Consider the following 15,687-nt stretch of genomic DNA (forward strand, 5'->3'; position numbering starts at 1 on the left):
CAGCCCAAGCTTATGGTGCAACAGTTATCATGGGGGAAGTGTCCTGAGCATGTGCCTGAGAGGCCCTGTGAGAATAAACTGTGTAGAGGAGGAAACTTATCCTTAATCACAGCTCCATGCAAGCTGCTGAGCCCTTGTCCAGAAGATTTAAGAGTATTACAGTAACTGATAGTATCAAGATTCCTTTTTTTAGGGGTATCATATAGCAAATGGTTCAAGGGGTATCTCCCATCACTACCTGCATCATACCTCCGGCATCAGCTAAGTGTGAGCAAACCAGGACAAGAAAGGAGCCACGAAATGTGAGCTGTTTCACATAAAAACGTGCACAGCTTTCACAGATGCATCAATACTGTTGTAGATTTAGTGATGCTCTATTTTGACCTAATAATGACAATGCTGTGGCTTTTGAATACCCGGTCTTTTTTTTTTTTTCCTGTAGAAGAAGCTTTGCAGTGCTACTCCTTCATACCCTGTTTTTCTTGCTTTCAAGAGTAAGATTTAGCTGCTGATACAGGATTCTAAAAGGCTTGTGGGTAACAGAGTGAATTAAACATTCCTCTTCCAGCTGCTGCTGTTCACAACACTTTTGACAGTTAAAATACATCACACATTCTCCTGTCTGTTTAATATAAACAATTAGTATTTTAAGTGGAGTCCAGAATCAACCCCAAATAGAAGGATCCAGACACGCAGTTCAGATAGGAAACTAAGCAGTGTCCTAAATTTATATAAAAGTAATTTGCAGTCAGTTCAGTCTATGCTTAATATACTGTCTACCGCAGCACATTAGACTGTGCCAGTGGCTTGTCTTTTGGGGTTTCATTCTTCATCTCAAAATTATTTTAGTACGACTTTTTATCTGAAGTTTTTTAGTATGAAAAAGGCATGCAAGATGCAATACTACACACAATAAAAAACGAAAATCAGAATAAAGTATTTTGGTTTTCATATAATGATTTTTTTGTACAATGAACCATTTTAATTAACCCAAGACCAATTTTGGGGGAAAGTTTGTTTAAAGAGAATTTTCCTTTTTCTTCCATTCTGAAGACATTTGAAATCACAAAATTCATTGAAACAAACAAAAAAAAAATCGGACTTCTCTATACACTTACTTCCTTCAAGCTGAAGTAATCCTGAAGTAACAGAGGGGCTTTAATGCAAACTTAATTTTAGTATGGAAGCAACATTATGAGAATAGTGCAATCTTCGTAGTTTTAAGAAGTCTAACATGATCTCTGCAAAGTGCAAATTGCTAAAATTTATTTCCAAAATGAGAGAATTTCTAATAAAAGGGTTATAAACTGAGAAAGCTCCTCACTCCTTACAAAAGGCATCCAAGATGCAATGCTACACATACATAAAACCTTTCTTTTATAAGCCTAGACAAACATGGCTCCATAATGTAGAGGAGGTAGCATTCTGTATAATATTATTTCACACAGGTGGTATTGAAATTCTCTGTACCTGAAGTCAAGGCCTTTGTGGATGTGAGGATCTCTCTGGAAACCTCTCTGAGAACTTTTCCATGTCAAAAGCTAAGCATGTGCCCAAATAGGAAACTGGACTAGGTCTACCTCTATCGTATAGGATAACATCATATATAACCCTCTAACTACCAGCATGGGTGAAATATCTAATAGGAAGCATTTAGCCTCATTTCTGCATGCCAGGGAGAAAGCTAAATTTTAGATGATAAACTTTACATCAAAGACTGGTTTTCCCTGTATGCCTTTGCAATGATTAGTGGCTTGACTGCACTGGGGCCTCTAGGACCTACAATAGTGCAAATAATAAATCATAAATAAATGACTTGCCAACTTTGCGAAAGAAAGACAGATAATTAGTTTCTTTTAAATTGAGACTTCATCCAAAATTACATAGTCCCCTCAGACCCACACGGCAGCTTCTGCAGCTGTCAACTCGGTTTGCACCTTTAAAGAAAAAAAGGAGCAGGGCACAGGGAGTAAAAATGAAAACAGCTTCAGGTTGTTCAATTTCCTGTTTGTTTAAATTTGTCCTTCCTGACATGCAGATTCATCACACTCCTTTCCTGGTGACTACTTCATTAGATTAGTTTAGTTAGGTATTCAGAGGGATTTTTATCTTCTGACTCAGAAAATTCTTGTATTCCCCTAAGAATTTTCTGTGTCTGACTGGATTTTTTTGTCTTTGTAGTTTTAGCTGGATTCCTTGAAGAAGTTGCTTTTTAAATGACTGCTTTTGAGGTCTCCAAATAGCATCTGAGGAGCCAGCTCAGAGCCCGATTCCTGCTTTTCAGGAAAACTGATCCGTGCCAGCACTTTACCTCTTACACTGTTAATCAGCCATTTTTCTTAATCTTTTTAAACAATTGGTTTTCCAAGGGTATTTCTCCTTGCTGCCCATGTCCCTTCCAGGTGTCCACTTCAGAATATTTTTGTCCAGTTCCGAAAATGCACCCTGGTGTCTCAGAGTGCAGCCTGCAAGCCTGTCCCATCAGGTTTTCATCACTCACCTGCTATAAGGCAGAGAGCTAAGGTTAGGAGTGTATTGGGCCATTTAGCACTTGATGAGAAATGCCTTTGTGTATCCATCCTGTCTTCTTTTAGTCCTTTCTGAGGAGGGTGAGAGCCAGGTTAGGCCGGAGCCCTCATGTGTGCTACTTTGAAGGGTTCAGTGAATTGAAGGTGATGCTTGTTGACGTGTGAGCTCCAGAAATGTATGGAGTGTAGTTGCCAACTAGCCTGCTTACACAAGAGCTTCGTCCGCCTTCATTTCCCTCTCTGGGCAAAATGACGGCCCTTAGCCGCCCTTGGCTGTCGGAGCTCAGTGGTACCTTTGAACATCTTTGAACAAGAGGAAACATATGGGCAGAATGGCACCGTGCTTGTTTTCCAAAAGTCTGGGTGAAAAAGCAGAAAAAACGTAGTCACCCGTTCCAGTTTTAGTGTCATTTCTCCTCTCCCCGATCATGGCTTGAGCTCCTAGCTGATGCCCGAAACACAGCTGTAAAATCCCCGGCACGTCTATTTATTTGTGAGGTTACTCTTCCCGAGTATATTTGCTTATGAAATCGGCAGGTGGAGACACGAACAAGGCTATGTGCTGCCGCGTCTCCCGCCGGCGGCGCCGGGCCCTGCCGCGCTCCCCCCGCCTTGAGGCGGCAGCCGGCGCTGAGGTGAGGAGCCCCGGGGCGGGCCGGGGGCCGCAGCCCCTTCCCCCGCCGCCCTTCCCGACCCTCGGCGCAAACAGCCCTTCCGGGGGCAGCGGGCGGGGGGGGAGCGGCGGGGTGTTACACATCCTCCTCCCCCTCAAACGCCATGGCCTGCGGGACCTTCCTCTCTCCTCTTCCTCCCTCTCCGCCCGCTGTGGTTTACATTTGGGGGACACCCGCTTTCCGTGCTCAGAGAGCCCGAGCAGCCCGACAGCTGCGAGGGCAGCGGTCTTGCTGCACCCAGGCTGGACGGGGCATCCTGAGCATGGGCACCGTGCGATGGCCTGTGCCCGACATCTGCTCCGCTGGAGCTGTGCGACACCTGCATGGCCCAGAGGAGAAAGCCCAGGGAAACACAAATACGAAGCACCCCTCATTGCCCAGAAGGGAGTATCCAGAGAGTGTCCGTAGCTGGTGATGTGAATTGCAGCTACGGCTGGCCTAGTGCTGTGGAGAGCACTGTGTAATGGAGACAAATCCCCATGAGTACAGAGAGTTTTCTCTGATATACTTGAATGCATCCTTTAGAGGACTGCATGCCCACTCCTAGCATCTTGCCTTTCTGCAGTTTTCTCCTGCACTTTGGCTCGTTTCTTTTTGCGAATTCTCTCTAAATATTCTATTCTTTATCCTCTTGCATATTGCATCAGGTTTCTCTTCCAAGACAATTACTTCTTTTTACGTATTTATTTACCTAGAATAGCATAAAAGAAAACAAAACCCTGAAGTGAGTTGGGTGTTTATAAACCAATGTTATTTGTCTGCAAAAACATGTAGTGAGTATAATTTACTTCCACTGTGACCATTTGTACTGTACCTAATTACAGATGCTCTTAGCTTACGTTGAAAATTACTTCCGTGTCTTGAGCAGTTTACATAAGGTACATTTGTTTTGTTTAAATTATTTATTCAAGTAGAAAATAGAATAGAAGGCTAATCCAGAAGAAAAAGAAGAAATCAAAGATGTGGTGATGTAAGGAATAGCACAGGCACTGGAGCAAATAAGAGACCTGCGCTGAGCTGATGTGCTCAGCAGCCATGTTAGTGCTTCTCTGCTCTTTGGGTAATTCCAGAGGCAAGCTGGGCTTCCCCCAGCAGATCATTAAAGGAGAATAGCTCTTCATGAGCTTGTTTTTAAGCAGTTTGCTGTTTCTTTCCTTGGACTGTGTCACTGGCTACATAGTATGGCTGTGAAGAGTTTTCCTTTGAAATCTTTCTTGAAAGAAAATATGGGCTTTAGCAGAAAGGGCATTCTTTGCTTTAGAAACCATAACAGAAAGCAAAAGAGAAGGTGAACATTATAATCTGAACTATGAACTTTTCCATTTCAATAGTTTCAGCTTTCAGAAGTTTTCAAAGTACAGCTGAAGTTTTCCACAGAAAACTTAAAGGAAAAGGAGAGTGTGGGAGTGTGTGTGCATACGTATATTGTTTTTGTCAGGCTTTTCTGCGAAGAAAGGTCTTTATTTTCTAGTCAGCATTATTACGTACCTCCTTTTGTTTGCATAAGAGGTTGTTAAAAAGATTTAAACCTCCCCCCTAAACCAACACTAACTCCAGACAATCTAACCCCGCAAATCATTCCTTTTTCTTTCAGGATTTTCTGCAGTGCCTATAGCTGTTGCATCCTTTTGTGCAAGACGGTGCACTGTTCAACCATGTGTTGTAGAGACAAAGTCTTAGGCAGAGGGCAATGTAAAGCTACCTGGGGTACCAGGTCCAAGTTGGCAGAAGTACCTCAGAAGACTTTGCACGAAGCTGCAGTGCAGCTTCTGCACTTCCAAGGTGAAGGAGGCCTTCATGGCAAGGTTCCTTGTAGTGCTTGACGAGCCTGTAGCTCATGACAAGTTCTTGCACTGGGATGAAAATCCCGTTCTGGAAATGTATCTATTTTAAGGACTAGCTTAGTGGATAAGCTGTAATATTAGGCAAAGAGGAGGGTTTGCTCTCCACAGCTTCATGGTGGCATCAGAGGGAGTCATACGCCACCTTCCTGCAGAGTCTCGTCCTGTGGCCAAATGGCTCTTACAGACCTGGTGGTTTGTGGCTCTGTCTTCACCCTGCTGTTCAGTACTCTATTCTGTCAACCTTGGGCAGACATTGCCATCTGCTAACTGCCCCAGTCTTGGCCCAAATCCTGACAAAAGCTTTCCTTGATGGCCAAGAAAATTATGTCCCTTCTTAGTTATTTGTGACCAAGTTCCCTCACCAAGACATCTCATTCAATATCTAAAGTAAACAGAAGAAAGGCGGCCTTTGTCTTTTTTTTTGGTTTTAATCAGCGTAATAACTCTTTCCCTTGTTTCAGAACTTTACAACTGCAATGAGAGCCTGTTTGTCCAGCTGTAATGAGGAGGGTGCTTGTCTGCTAGAGCACTCAGTGCTGGAGGCACTGTAGAAGGAGGCTCAGTAGAAGGAATATAACTGCAAAAGGAAGACAGTATAGGCTGCGCTTTTTTGTTGTTGTTAAAAATCTTTCTGTCAGAATTCCACCTCTGTAGTTTCAGTTTTAGCATGTAAGTCAGTTCTGCCTGTTCTTTACAAACTTTATTTCCCGGGCGTGCGTAACAGTACTACAGGAAAATATTTCAACAAACAAATTGTGGATGTTCATTACTTGAAACACCCCATGACAAATTTTTCAAATAAGTACTTCATCTGTGACTGCTGTTTATTTGAGTGCCAGATGCTGATTATTACAAGGTTGCATTTGCTGGTTTTTTTTACTTTCTCTATGAACACACTGCATTATGATTCCAATTTTGTCAAATCACTTCCATCGTAAGGACTGCCAGCTCTGTTGCTATCCTGGTTCCCTCATCCTATATGAAAGCTTCAGTTATTTTAGTCAATTGCATAGACAACTCATAGGTATACTGACTGCAAGATATTCTGCAATATATACATTTGTATTGCCAGTACTGTTTTTGGAAGGCAAACAATAACATGTATTCGAAGTCGAATGCTTTGGACTGAGGTTACTAGGTCAACAGTAAATTTTAAGAACTATTTGAGACATTTCTTGATGGCATTTTAAAATTATAGCTTAAGGTTACACTGCTTCACATGATTCCATTTGGTTCCTTTGATGCTGAAGATCTACAGCTGACTTATGTGTAAGATATATTTTTAAAAACATTAGCCATGATTTAAAGTAACAAGAGACACTGTTCAGATGAGGGGAGAAACCCATCCTTTGGGAGGAAGTGAGTTAGGTTCAGTAGTTTTGTTGAACCTGAACCAAGAAAGAAACCATTAGTAACTCAATCTTTGTACGAAGACTCGAAGAAGATCCCAGCTCCTGCCTACCTGTTGATTTTAGCAGCGGCCCAGACATGGGAGATGTCAGGAGTGTTATAGAGGAAAGCTCTAAAACAGCCGGCTTGTATTTAGCAGTATTTTAGAGCCCAGTCAAAGGACTAAGGAAGCAGCTAGGGCAATAGCGGTATTATGATACGGTTATTAATTGCTAAAGAGAGCAGGCCCCATGTTTTCATTGCTCAAGAGACATCAGGCTCTTGTTCTGAAAAAATCAGATGTGAAATGAAATTGTAGATGTGAAGTTTCAGTTCTCCCTTAACAATCATTTTAAACAAATATAACCTCCTCCCACTAAAAAAGAAATAAATCTGGATTGCATATGCTGTTTCATACTAAGTTGTTTTGATGCTCAGAGTGCCATAGTGGAAGCAAACAAATACCGCCTTTATTTATGGCTTTCACTTTTTCATTTCCCAAGTGAGAAACATAAAGAAAGAAACAGATGACGATTGTCTCATAAAAGCTGCTATTAGAAGTCACAACTGCTTTGTAAAATTCCCTTCCCACACTGTTCTGTCAGAGGGGTATTTGCCTGCTGCGGTAGCCCAACTTTGCTGTTAGAGACAGGTAGCATGTTAGAGATAAGCCCTCTCTTTACTTTTCCTTCCAAAATTAAGCTTCATTTGGTCTTTGTCTCCCCTCCCTCAATCTAGCTACCACTCCAACGCTCTGCATGTTCTGCTGAGAAACAGTACCATGTCGTCCTTCTTATATCTGGATGGTGCTGGAAAGGACCGACTGTTTTTCCGGTGGAATACATATGTAATGTAAAGTCATTTGCTGGTGAACAAGAATGTTTCTGTGCCTGATTCTGTTTCTAGCTACATTTGGGTAAATTAGATGAACCTCCACTGAAAGTAGCGTTACCTGATGGTCAAATATTTGTAAGTAAGGCTTTATTGTGTATTCATCGTCATGGAGATATTATGAAAAATAAGCCAGGATGTTAGCAAGAAAAAGCCCTATATCTGCACAGGCATTCTGCATACTAGCAATATGTCACGTTGTAGTTCCACATTAGACTTGCATGTGAGAAGTTACAGCTGTGGATGCCTGCCTCTTTCAGATTCTGTTTCAATAAACCTGTGAGAAAGAAAAAAGTGAAGGCCCTTCAGCTTTACAGCAGTTTCAAAGCAGAAGCTTTATTACCTTTTTTTTAATCCTGTACGCTTTATGTTTTTACACAGACATAGCTTCTCAGTGAAGATAAATTATGAGACTCTACCTTAAAAAGCCTTTGGGTTTTCATTAATCCGCATTAGGTTAAAAGGGAATCAGAATTCTAAAAATACAGCACATCAGAGAAACAAGGTATTTTTCGGGTCAAGGTCCTCTTTTCCATCTGGTGCCACTTGGTAGTTCTAACATCTTCCATCTCCCCCCTTCTTCTCCATCTGTAAATAACTCACTGAAGTAAATGCTTGGAATAATTACAGCAAAGAAAGATAAAATGCAGGGTGAACTTAATCTCTTTGGGATCTAAAATGAAAAACATAACTACAGACATCACAGTTATTGAAAAACTGTGGAGGTCTCCAGTCGGCAGGTGTATGAAATGGGAATAATGTCAGAGCATTAGATCCTTTGGGATTGCAATTGTGCTGTTCAAAAAAATGTCAAAAGGAATATTAGTTTAGGAGAGGGGAATAAATAGCCTAGCAGGGCTGGTTTTCAAAAGCAGCCTGCCGTTTTGCTCCTGCAAATAATTATAGACCCATATTTTAATGGTTGGATGTCTAAGTGCTTGCATCCATTTATTAGGAAGCTGGAGATCTAACTACAGCGAAATGTGTGCAAACTTGCAAAACTTGAGGGAGGTTTGAGATGCTTCTAAAACTGATCAATCAGTTAACAGCTGGACTGCTTTCCAAAAGTTTAGGGGAACAAAATGTCTTCTTTTGCATGAGGTCAGCATTGCCCCAAGAAAGGGTACTGGAGTAGCCCAAGAGCTGAGGTGTTTGAGAACTTCCTGGGTTAATGTGAAAGAAATGACCTACTTCTGCTGGGGTTTAATCTCTCTACCAGGAATTCACAAGGGGAGCTGGACTGTAGGCACAGTTAGCTGTCGCTGCTTTACTCAGGCTTTACAACTACTTTGGCATCTCAGTTCAAGAAGGGGACAAACTCTTCAGTTTGTCAGCTCTCTGGGACTGCTATGTGCTGTCCGCCTGTGTTGTCACGATACCCACCTTGTGCCAGCTGTCTGCCTAGGTGTCTTAGGTGGCTTGGTAGTAATACAGACTTAGTCAGGTACCTAGAATAGGAGGTCTGAAAGTGGGAATGCAGATGCCTCTTTTGAATGATTTGAAACTCTATGCCCAGGCCTGCAAAAGCAGTATCCAGCATAGACACCCATAGCCAACATTCCTCCTCCTCCCTGTTGCTTCCTTCCTTCATGTTGCTGCCCAGGGCAGTACCAGGCCATCTCTACTCAAGAAAGCATCCCTTGATGAAGAGGCATGAACTGCTGTCTCCTCCTTGTGAGAATAGGGACCGTTATGAAAAACAAAAGATTTGTTTTTGGGGGGTAGGGGGTGAATTTTAGAAATACTGTGCAGCTTTTACAAAGTATTTGGGGGCTGTCCCAGAATGAGGAGGAAGGGGACATGACTCAGTATGTGTGACACCCAGCAGCATATGATCCTTTCTATTACTCATGCAGGATGGAGCGGAAAGATCTGTCAGTAATGTTCAGTTTACACATGGTTTTCACTTAAGTAGTTGACAGAAGAAAGTTTCATTGCTTCATTTAGTGTATTTTAGATCCAAGAAAGGATACTTGCTATATATCTGAAAAACTATTCATCTCTGTGGCTGGCTTATTAATGTACCAGAAGCTGGCCCTTAGGACATAGCGGCCTGACTCCCATGTAAAGGGTCGTCAGAGTGAGCAGAAACACAACAGGCTCTTAAGTTAAAGCCCTTATATTGCCAATGTGATGCAAAGTGATTGTGAAAATAAGAATGAGCCCATTTTAAACATCTATAATGTGATAAAAATTGCTGACTGTTACTGTGTCATACTCTCCCTCAAACTAAACTTTACATTCAAGGATAGATGTAGTCGCAAATCTTAGCTGCTGCTCACACACACACAAAAAATGTGCAAATGTCATTTGAAGTTGTTCACTCAGCTGGGAGACTCCCCCCACCCCCATCTTGTCTCCTGCAATTACCCTTTGCCCCTTTCCTCCAGCAGCTATTCCTTCCTAGCTGTTATGTTTTACCATCCTTCAAAAGACAGCGGCCCCACTCCTGCTGCCCATCAAGTGTGGTGAGCTAGACCTGACAGAAAACCATCGCCCAGGGAGGGTTAAGTCTTGGCACCAGCGTTTGCAAAGGGTCTTCTCCAGCGCTCAGACTCTGCAGTGCTAAGAGTTATACTGTTTCTCTCTCTCAGTTCACCAGCAGCAGAAGAGATCCAACATGGGCTTCTTCCCCCCCATTCTGGCAGAACCATGCCCTTTCCAAGTAGCCAGATAGCCTTCAAAGGCAGGCTGAGTCTTTAATGCACCGCTAACAGCAGTCTAAAACGTAGAGCGAGTCAGCCATTTTGCAGCCTTATTGCAGGAAGAAGGCAGGCGCTCAGGAGGACAGGAGTGGAAGAACAGCAGCCAGTGAGACAGCAGGAGAAGTAGCCTGGGCTTTGCAAAGTCGAGGCCACTGCTGGGTCATTCACCGTTTACAAAGACAGAAAGATCATATGAAGGGTCCACAGGGGTCTGGCTGGCTGGCTTGCTACATCATTGGGAGTTGCCTGGTGTGCAGGCAAGCAGACTGCTTCTACAGGTTGTTCCTGTCAGCTTTTGAAGTAGAGAAAGTGGCCAGAGAAGGCTTAGCAAACTATCAAATGCGGTTTCCGCTTCAGCTCAGGAGAGAGGAAATGAGACAGCAGAGGGGGATTGATTTTCCTGGTGAGTTTGGCTCATCAACTCAATGACCAGTTCACTTGTCTTCCTCTCAAGGTCAGCAGAGTGACAGTGTGTCTCATTGTACCCTTCCAGGGTTTGCTCAGTTTTTAGTCAACCCTCCTGGAGTTACTGGTTTGTGGCAGCAATGCTGGTGCCTGGCCTGCCATGGCAGTCAAGAAGAGATGGCATGACTGAGAGTTAGAAGTCTACACTGTGGAGGCACAGGCTGTTTCCTAGTCCCTGTGTTGGGGACCATGTGTGGCAGTGGTGGAGCCTTTGGAACATGTGTCATGTGTAGCATGAACTGACAGCCTAAACTGAAGTCACTCTAGTTGGGTACAAAGGCTACTTTAGGAGGAGCTTGCCTGTTTATATAGGTTTCAGATTACTTCATTTTTCAAAAGTGCATGGAGTGCATCCAAAGCAAATAATTTTTCTGTGGTGAATGGGAAGACCAAAAGGAAAAGTCTGGAGAAAGGAGGATGGATGGTCTTCCTTTAATGTCAAAGCTGACATAAACACGTCTCCTCCAAACCCTTCTCACAAGATAATTTTCTTAGCAAGACACAGATTGCTTCAATCTCTGTGTAGCAGCCTTTGAAGCTTCCCCCTTATTGCTGTTATGGAGGAGGCAGGCTTGTCTTTGAGAATTTCTGCAGCACTGAAGTGTTCCTCCTCCAGGGGCTTTCACATGATCAGATAGTTGGTTGCTCCAAACAGCTCCCTCTTTGGAACTTCTTTGCCATCACACAAGGGCAAACTGTTATGTCTGTTTAGCAAAATTATTAAATTAAAAAAAAAAAAGGCTTCATTAAAAATATTCTGAGCAGCTCTATGTAATGCCTCAGTTTTCATTAGACAGAGGCCCAGCTAAGAAGATGACGAATGGTGTTGGAAAGGAGCCACCAATTAGGAGACATAAATTTTTCTGTCAACAGGATAACCCCTTTTGCAAAACTTGTCATATGTTTATTCTTTTTCTGTTTGTGAAGGTATTTGTTTGGCAGAGATATTTTGCATGAGGGGAAGAATGTATAAATTGTTTTTTTACGGTTGTCATTGCTGCACTGTTTTGAGTTCCGGTGTTGTGGGATATTTTCTCTATTCAGAGTTCTTGCTCCTCAATCTGTCTGCTGTCTGTAGCTCTTCCATTTGCAATCCTTTTGGAGAAAAAAAAAATTACTCTACTTGCTTCTGCAGTGAGTTCTGGCATGGAAACACTTGTGGTGGTAGTTGGCACCTTGGGAGCCTAGGACTTGGGGCTTGCAATGCCTTCAGGTTGAAAGCTTAAGAATGCTACTATATGGGTGTTCCTAAAAGGAAGAGAAATGTGTTTCTGTGCATTTCTTTCTTAAAAAAAAAATGCCTGTTATGCTTGCATCTTAATAAGTGTTCTTCTACGTATAATGTTTTAAGATACAACTGAAGGCATATGGGGGTTTTTCCAGTTTACACACTTTCTTAACCCACATTCAGAAAACTTGATAGCTTCCACACTTCCTTTTACTGTATAGGAAATTTTACTCACTTGACTAATGGGAAGCTGTATGCATCCTTTATTCATCTGCATGCAGCGATTAACAGCTGCTGCTGTGTTGCTTAATAGCTTATTGCAAGTCATTTTATGATATCATCAGTAGCAAATGCTTGACAGATATTAGAAGAAGAAACAAGGAAGTTATGTATACATGGGCATATGTGTAATACACAGAGAGCATGTGTGTATTTTTGCCTGTGCACGTTATGATATTTGGCAGGAGGCTGAATGAGAAGGACAGATAGCCGATGGGATTTCAGGTGGGCACTGACAGGTGTTGACATGAACTTAAAGCCTACCAGATTCTTGTGTTGGAACCCAGCTTCAGGAGATGGAGCATATGATTACAAGTTTTTGAGGGACAGCTGAAAAGTTACAGCTGTGTAATGGATATCTACTGGGACACTGAATAGACCTGCACTGGTTTTCACCTGTGTTGTGGAGAGGGGGAGGCTTGGCATGGAATAGTTAAAGAGTGGAATGTCATTATTTAGGTGATAACTGGCCATTAGTTGTGGATCAGGTATGCACCTCATCATCATCTGGTGTGAGGTCATGCTGCTCAGTGCTCAGCCAGCAGCTGCTTTGAAAATACCTGTTAATGAGTGCTATTGTTTTGTCCTGGACGCAGACCACGTGCAGACCGTCTACTGGTGTCTAATATAGGCATAGTTACGACTCCACCTGTCCATGGCTGATGTGGAGCAATCATTACTCGTTTGAAATTAGACACAGTGGTAGTCATCTCACTGCCTCTAATGTGTGATGGGTCAGGGCCCAAGTACATCCTTCTGTGTGGCCATGCTTTGGTGAAGGCAAAGGTTAAGGTAGGTGTTGGGGCTCTAAATTGCAACTTACCAACTCTTTTAAAAAGTACCTTTACACTGTAAAAGCAAAAACACTTGTGGTCCATAAAGTCTTGCTGTTTGTCTTCAGGGTGGAATTTGTGGGTTTTTAAACTGGTGGTGAGGCTGAATCTGGCTTTCCTGAGCAACCACCTTTTTGCCTGAGCTAAACTGCTACCACTGCTTGTGGTGGAGTGCAGGAATCTCTGTTCAGACGGAAGATGGGCAGCTAGTGGCAGCTTAGTCTTTGCCTGTAAACAACTTTGTATTTTGGGGGGAAATTTTCCAAAGTGATTTAGGATCCAAAAGCTTCATTTCAGTTATTTTCAGGCTCTGGAGTGAGATAAACATTTTTCTAAGTGCAATTCTGTCTTGCTTTTTACAACGCCGTCTGCCACCAAGACGCCCTCTTATCTTAATTGTCTTGTTCCTTTTTTCCAGGTTGGCCTTCCTTCTATGATGTGATCAGTCCTGATGCAATTACTTTCAATGATGATTTCTCCTATGGGATGCATCGGATTGAAATATCCTGCAGTCAGGTTAGTTTATAGCACACAAAGACCATTCTGATTTCAAAGGCTGCAAAAAACATTACAGTGTGCTGTACTTTCCCTAAGATTTGCAAACCTTTCAGTTCCATTTAATAGTAATCATTGTGAGAGAGCACAATGGGTCGTAGGTATAACAGCTGAGTGGAAAGAGCTGAAGGCATGAAGGGCTCATTGGAATGCACGTTGTTGTCTCATGTGAGATTTAACAGAACAGATCTAAATGGTTGGACTCGGTGCTGAGTCTACAAAAATTGTCTTCCTGAAGAGGGTCCCTTCAAAGGAGCTCCTGAACCTGAGCCTGGCCGACTGACTCCACACATGAGCAGTTGAGAGGGAAGTTGAAAGCAGTGGAGTGACTGTCTCTGTGCTGATTCCATCACTGTGCATTACTGTGCAGCCATGCTAATTCATTTCCAACACTCATTCCCAGTGCAGTCCTAATGGCTACCTCAAACAATCCCATCTGCTGTAATAATGAAGTCAGTAGTCATTCAAAACATGCCCAAATTTTTCCGTTATCTGTCTTGTTCTACTTTTTCTCATCCTTTGTGCTGCCCTCCTCCCTGTGAAGTGAATAGCATAATCATTACCTAGCAAAGGGAGAAGCTGCTACATCGGTGTTTGGCTGATATATGCAGCAGCTTGCAGTCCTCTAGCTCCACACGCTCAAAGTCCACTGAGAGAAGCAGTAGCTTCATTTGGGCTGTGAGAATTTGCTGTTCTCTTTCTAGGCAGCACTGGTGGGATAACTGATTTCATCCCTGACAATATGGATCCTTACTAGTCAGTCAGTCCTCATATATAAATGCTCAGAGTGAGTTAAGCTTACCAAGAAGAGGCAAGATTGTCTTTATGGAGAATCCATTAACTTCAGTCTGGGTAAAGGGTTTGGCCCAACATGTTAATGGCCAAGTCAGTGTGTCGGCTAGTATGTCACGTGTACTACATAATTCTGTAGTTTTAACATGGATGATATGCTTTAGAAGATCCATTTAATACTTTTTGGGAACATCCGTTTCCCTAAATTCCCTAGCGAGGTAGCAATGGGACTGCAGACTGAGAACCTTGTGCTTCATCAGCGATTACTGTCATAATCAAAAATGCAACCTGCTTTCTTCGGCTCTGTTTAGTAGGCCTGAATAGCGCTAAAATCAGTGTACTGCCAACCTGCTGAGCCTGTATCTACGGACACCCTTCAAGAGATGGCCAGAGCTCCTGGTTTCACCTGAGAGAAGCTCAAGGCAGCCTGTGGCCAGGCCAAGGAATCTGGGAATGTCATTTACCTGTTGCCAAACAAAATAGTGTTAGCAGACCTGAGACCAGCAGTATTAGCAGCAGTCACACGCAAACGCCATAAAATTAAAGCAAAGCCAAACCCTGAATTTAAAGCGTTAAGAAAAAAAATATGACCCAAGGTTGCTATATAATCCAGTGGCAACTTCCTACCAGCTACTCCAACTTCCTGGGGCAATAACCCCACTGATGATCAAGTCACGCAGGAAAATAGCTTGAGGAATGGTGAGCATCTTTGCAGCCACTGCTCAGCACAGTTAATACCTCTGCATTGTATATCCATACCAAAACCATTTCCTGTGCTCCTCGGAGCCCTAGGAAGGTGAATCACACATGCAGCTGCAAAAAAAGCCACAGTTTTACTGCAGCTTGGAAGGCAGTGGGATTGATACGGCAGGCGTTGGTAGAAATGGAGGGAAATACTCTCTCCCACACCCAAAACCCTATTAATCTTTTACAGATGAAAAAGTAGTTGATTTTTCTTTAAAAGTCCTTCCACCTGTTTGAGAGAATAAAAAAACCTGTCTTTTAGTGTTCTTTATTATAGAAAGCAAACACTGGGGGAAAATTGCTGTAATACTAATCAGAGACATCCATAGCATTATCCTAGAAATAACTTTTACAGTTTTTTGGAAACATATCACCCTGGATGTATTTAAAAGGTCAATGATTAGTGACAGGTAGAAGTTAATTACAAATGCATTTGAGGAATACTGTAAAACTGGTTGCATATCTTTTTTATTTTTCTCTTTCCTGCTTGTGAGTCCCTTCCCCTGAGGTCTCCCTAGCTGTTATTTGTACCTGTACAAATCAATAAAATTCTGTAGTCACAGAAGTACTGTTTGCACATTGATAGCTCAGCTATCAATGCTTGGCTACAGCAGCTGTCTGCAAGCTGCTTTCTGTGCCTCCCAGCAGCATATTAGAACCAGGAGGCTTGGGAGATCCAAGCATACTGACAGTTAGCAGTGACCCCCCTTTTCCTGCTCCCAAACACATACTTCAAATGCTTTACTCTAACCATTTCACC

The 15,687-nt window shown here is 42.6% G+C and overlaps 1 protein-coding gene across 4 annotated transcripts in view; it reads left to right on the forward strand.

Moving 5' to 3' along the window:
* Nucleotides 1-15,687, forward strand: part of MSRB3 (methionine sulfoxide reductase B3) — an 85,082-nt gene that overhangs the window by 63,454 nt on the left and 5,941 nt on the right. For all 4 annotated transcript variants that reach the window (XM_064448804.1, XM_064448814.1, XM_064448823.1 and 1 more), the window contains one exon: nucleotides 13,255-13,352. In XM_064448804.1, coding sequence (XP_064304874.1) covers nucleotides 13,255-13,352 — 98 coding nt within the window. The remainder of the gene's footprint in view (nucleotides 1-13,254; nucleotides 13,353-15,687) is intronic.

Source organism: Phalacrocorax carbo, chromosome 1, assembly GCF_963921805.1.
Source record: "Phalacrocorax carbo chromosome 1, bPhaCar2.1, whole genome shotgun sequence".
NCBI classification, from domain to species: Eukaryota; Metazoa; Chordata; class Aves; order Suliformes; family Phalacrocoracidae; genus Phalacrocorax; species Phalacrocorax carbo.